The sequence below is a fragment of the Octopus bimaculoides genome, chromosome 11 (assembly GCF_001194135.2).
Source record: "Octopus bimaculoides isolate UCB-OBI-ISO-001 chromosome 11, ASM119413v2, whole genome shotgun sequence".
NCBI lineage: Eukaryota > Metazoa > Mollusca > Cephalopoda > Octopoda > Octopodidae > Octopus > Octopus bimaculoides.
In genome coordinates, this window is record NC_068991.1 from 987,662 (window position 1) to 993,149 (window position 5,488).

The 5,488-nt window shown below is 38.1% G+C and overlaps 1 protein-coding gene across 1 annotated transcript in view; it reads left to right on the forward strand.

Annotated features, from left to right (window-relative positions):
• LOC106882542 (uncharacterized) overlaps positions 1-5,488 on the forward strand; it is an 18,628-nt gene that overhangs the window by 10,361 nt on the left and 2,779 nt on the right. The window contains exons 10-15 of the mRNA XM_014933258.2: positions 85-170; positions 389-756; positions 2,062-2,197; positions 2,880-2,945; positions 3,556-3,599; positions 4,507-4,584. Coding sequence (XP_014788744.1) covers positions 85-170; positions 389-756; positions 2,062-2,197; positions 2,880-2,945; positions 3,556-3,599; positions 4,507-4,584 — 778 coding nt within the window. The remainder of the gene's footprint in view (positions 1-84; positions 171-388; positions 757-2,061; positions 2,198-2,879; positions 2,946-3,555; positions 3,600-4,506; positions 4,585-5,488) is intronic.

Below are 5,488 nucleotides of genomic sequence, written 5' to 3' on the forward strand. Positions count from 1 at the left end.
TGGTATGGCTGTTGTAGCATGGCCTGTACCATGATGAAGTAAATATGAAGAATGTTGTTGTTATTGCTGTTGTTTCTATAACAGGGCCAGAGGTGGAATAGAAGCTGAGAAGATAGAACGACAGATTTGGATTGATAAAGAAAACAAACGAATTCAAGACAGTGTGGATGGTGGGTTGATTATTACTATTACTATTATTATTACTATTATTTTTATTATTATTATCTTATTTAAAAACTCCTAAATTTTATTTCACAATATATTTCTGTTCTTGAATTTTTTGAGCATTATCTGTAGCGAGTGTGTGTGTGAATTGTGTGTAGCAGAGGTGACACCATGTGTAACCATAACAAGTAAACGATGTTGTGTTTACGATGTCTGTTTGTAGCTCTGTTGAAGATTCGGCAAAAGAGTGAGGCCAAAAAGATTCAGAAGAAATTGGATGAGAAATGGCTGGAACGAGGAGATGCAGAAAGAAACCAAAGAGAAGTTGTTATCGAGGAAAGTATTGACTGGTTGTATGGGACATACAAGACTAAATGGATTGATGTGGAGAAAGGAGGGAACGGAGATGAAGAGAAAATAGAGGGGGAAGAAGGACTTGCAAGAAATACAACGAAGCTGAAGGAAGAAGAGGGAATATGTGTAGAAGAGAAAACAGACAGCGTTGCAGAAGAACAGACGGATGAAAGTGTTACGGAGGAGAAAAATATGGAAGAAGAACAAGATGAAAATGTGGAAGAGAAGAGTGCGAAGGTAAATATAAAGAAGTTTCCGTTTTCATCATAATTTGTAGGAAAAGTCAACAGAAATGCTTGTCTGTCTGTGAGTCTCTCTCTCTCTCTCTCTCTCTCTCTCTGTCGTATGTCTGTGTGACTCATAAGGTTTGTTGTTGTTTATTTGATTTGGTTTACATAATAATATTTAACATGATGACACAGAAATTGAGGACAATACGTCCTGACACCAGGCAACTTGTCAATGTTCCAATGCACTGCGTGCGCACGCGTGTGTGCATGCACCTACTTGGATATAGAGTCCCTTACTCTCTGCAAGTATGTATAAGATCATCTGATCACATGATCGACCAGACTATCAGATGTTGTTATACATCACTGGTCAGAATGCATTTGGCATTGTTTTAGTGTTTGAATGATGCCACTCTGCTAATTAGACTAATTAGGCAAGCAGGCCAACATTCCCCCTAATCGGAAGGCTATTCTGTCGCTGGGTTACCCATTTACAGCTGAGTGGACTGAGCAACATGAAATGAAGTGTTTTGCTCAAGAACACAACACATCACTTGGTCCAAGAATCACTGGATTGTGAGTGCACTGACCACTGACCACTGAGTCACATGCATTCACCATCCATCTGTCTGTCTATATTTGAACAAAATAACGGCCTTTATGAATACACTTAGGCAAAAAGATTACTCTAAACACACACACACACAAACAGCATCATCATCATCATCTTTTAACATCCATTCTCCATGTTGGCATGGGTTGCACAGCTTGACAGAGTCTGGCAAGGCTGGAGAGCTGCCCAGGTTCCAATTGCCTTGTTTTGCCATGGTTTCTGCAGCTGGAGGCCCTTTCTAACATGCCAACCACTTTACAGCCTGGGGGGGCTTTTTAAGTGTCACTCGCATGCTCACTGTATATGTGGCAGTGACACGGGTACTTCCTGTATAGCCATACTTCGGTCCCCTCCTTCAGTGCGATACCTTACTCAGTTGAGAGGGGGTTTTGTCTTGAGAGTGTTGGCCACTTCACCAGTGCTGGTGCTATTGAAAATGTACCCAGTACATTCTATGAAGTGGCTGGCAGTGGAGCTTGGCACAACATTCTGGCTTGTCGGTTCCTTCCAAACGGTCCAACTCATGCCAGCATCGGAAAAAGGACGTTGAATAATGATAACGATGATGTGTGTGTGTAAATAGTGATTTGGAGCCGGTCCATATGAAATATTGTGTTACAAAGTGAAGATTATATTTCCAAGTGTCATCTGGTGGAGAAATGTCTTGCCAATAATTGATCTGTTTGTTTCCATTTATAGACGACATCATTCAAGGAGGAGGAGGAGGAGGTGAAGGAAGAAGAAGCAACGGAAGTAATTGATCTGAGAGGATCTTTGATGAAGACGGCATCAGCAACGGCAACAGCAGACACATCAACTATTTTCAGTTCCACGGGTGAGACACACTTGTCTTCCTTTTGGTGATGATGTCTCACATCTGCGTGTGTGATTCTGCTAACACACACACACACATACTTACATACATACATACAAACATGCTTACATAAACATGCATAGACACATAAACAAATGTACACACACATACATTTGTCCATCTGATTCCAGCATGGAACAGGGACATTAGATGACGACGATGGTGATGATGGTGATAACAAACACACATACACTAACAAATCCACACATACGCACACACACACACGCACACACACATGCATGCATGCACGTACACACACACAGACACACTTGTTTAGCCTGACATGTGACCATATTTCTCACAAAATACACATTTTAGGCTTTAATTGAATTTGAAAATCATCATACATTTTGTGGGATTTATAAAATAATTAATTTCCGTAAAATGATATGTCTATAAGTGGTATTTGGAACATAAATGCAGCATAATTTCTTGCATTTAATTTTTGGAAGTTTTTTTCTTGAATACATTAAAAGAAGACAAGTGATTTTAAGTAGAGGGGTAGATGCAGGTACAGGATGGGTTAATCTGGCAGATACAGCCCCAAGACTTGTACCATGTCAGCATCATTCATTAACCATTCCTCTATGTTGTTTAGAATTCAGCAGACCAATAACATGTTTCCTTGTTTTGATTTTGATAGTTTGTGATCAAGTGACACCCTCCACGGAGAAAAGCCATTCTATTTTGAGAATTACCGAAATTAATGGTAAGTAGTTGAATTCACAAACTGAAGATGATTGGTCTCTCATTTCAGGGGAGATTGATCTGTGATCCACATCTGAAAGTAAGGAATTTGAATGAATGAAATTCTTAATTGTTAACGTTTGTTTCTAGAAGACATCTACCGAGTTATCGTCTGTTAGTGAAGATTCTCATTGGTGACCTTTAAAGGTCACCTCAAGTAATCCAGACTTTTAAAGAGTCTTTCTAACACAACTCATCTCGTTCCTAGTTGTAGTTTACCAATTCCAAGACAGATTGTGTTCTGGTGGCACATTAATATATCACTGATTCTCCATCCTGACTGAATGGTCAAATGGACAAGTAATATCTTAATTAGCACAAATTAATTGTAATTACAATTAAGTTCTGTTTTACTATCACAATGACCAAACACTTGCGTATTGCATTAGCATTGTCACACGATAGTATGTATTGGTATTTATCAAATCTGTATTCTTAATCAACACTATGTATTGTTACAGATCAATATGTATTGTTACAGATCAATATGTATTGTTACAGATCAATATGTATCTTTATATATCATTGCGTATATCGTTACATCTCGAATTTGTATTTGTATTTCTACTCAGGTGAAGACAGCTCATCAGACAGTGAATGTAATGAAGGTGCAGAGGTGAGTGGAACTTGGTGGTGGTGGTGGTAGGGACACATGTTTATGACAAGGGGTCACCACAACTCCTAATAATAGCATACAGGGAATAAAACAGAAAATCATTGGTTGACAGTCACAACCATTTACAGAGTTTTCCACAAACCACGAGAAGAATAAACATAGAAACTGTACTTGTAATGAAATAGAAACCAGAAATCAACAAAAGGGAAATACTATATGTAGAATAAGTGATGGAATCTGCTAGGACTTAACTGTTGTTAAGCCTGACCAAAGCAATTTAAATGGCTTCGATTGACAGAAACTATATGGAAGACCATCTGACGTGTGTGTGTGTATGTGTGTGTGTAAAGGCTGGTATTCCACAATTTCGCTCATCATTCTCTCAGCCAAAATGGAAGCATGATGTTTGGACATTCTTTGTCAACATAATGACTGGTTGTTGCTCTCTGCTTTCCCAGGCTTGTTGAATAAAACAATTCCCAGCTTGAAAAACAGCTAAAGGTTGGCCCCAGGAAGGGGTTAAATTGGGTTAAAGAGTCCTCTTCTCTTTGCAACAATCTGATTTAAATAATACACACACACGCGTGCACATAATATATATATATATATATATATATATATCTCCTTGTTTCTTTCTGTGTTCCTTTCTGTAGAAGAGCATAGGCTCGAAACATTAAAGACTTTTTCACTTCCCGAGTGTTATACTAATACATCTGTTTGTTTTCTACACCACCTGCCTTCATCTGTTGTTTTTTTTTTTTGTGAATTCTCCCTATAATATATATAATATATAATATAATATATATATATATTATATAATATATCGAATTAATATATAAATATATATATATCATATGTATATCATGATGTAGTTCCGACCTTGTTATTTTTGTGATTTTCCTTGTAGGACATCCCTGTTCTTGAAGACATTGACACTGATATGGCTTCTCTGGAGAAAAATGGGAGTTTATCAAATAAGGTGGAGGTAAGGTTTCTAATTAGAAACATAGAATCATCATCACCATCACCACCATCATTTTACATCTGCTTTTCCATGCTGACTTGGGTTGGACAGGATTTTTTGAGGCAATTCTTTCATTCATCTCTTACAATACAGAAGGAGGATGCAGTTGCACCTATTCTAAAAAAATGCCCAACATATAGACTTCATTAACACACACTCAGACATTGTTTGTTCATTTTAAAGTCCATTTTTGCCATTGCTTGCATGGGTTAGAGGAATATATTATTGAGGCATTACTTTACAGCTGGATGCTCTTCCTGTGGCTTAGCTTTGCCTGTTTCTCAAGTGAGGATCTCTTATTCTTCGTAGCTTTGAAGGTACATTGAAGAGCATTGGCCGTAGAAACTCTTGTGCCTTTACAGATTCTGTAATTCTGCCTGATCCTAGCATGCACGCATGCATGCACACACGCACGCACACACGCATGCACGCACACACGCATGCACTTATCAGGTCATTAAGAATGAAAAGTTTGATTTGAAACTGAAAGTTTATTTTTCTTTATCTCATCAAAAAGCAATGCAGTTAATCAAAGTAGGCACCTAAATTATCAACACAATTTAGCCATTTTATTGGGAACTTATTTATGGCGCCAGCAAAGAATTCTGGAGAGCCAGAGGTGAAGAAATCACGAAATGCTGTTTCCGCATCTTCTTCAGATTTAAAGTTGTCTAATGCCTGGCAAACCTGGTAGTCAGTTGGTGCAAGGTCTGGTGCAAGGTCTGGTGCAAGGTCTGGTGAGTGGCAGAGTGCTTCCGAGTTCAGTTCCTGTAACATGAGTAATGTTCTTTGTGCATTAATACATCTGTTTGTTGTTTACACATCCATCTTCATCTTTTGTTTTTTTTTTGTAAATTCTCACTAT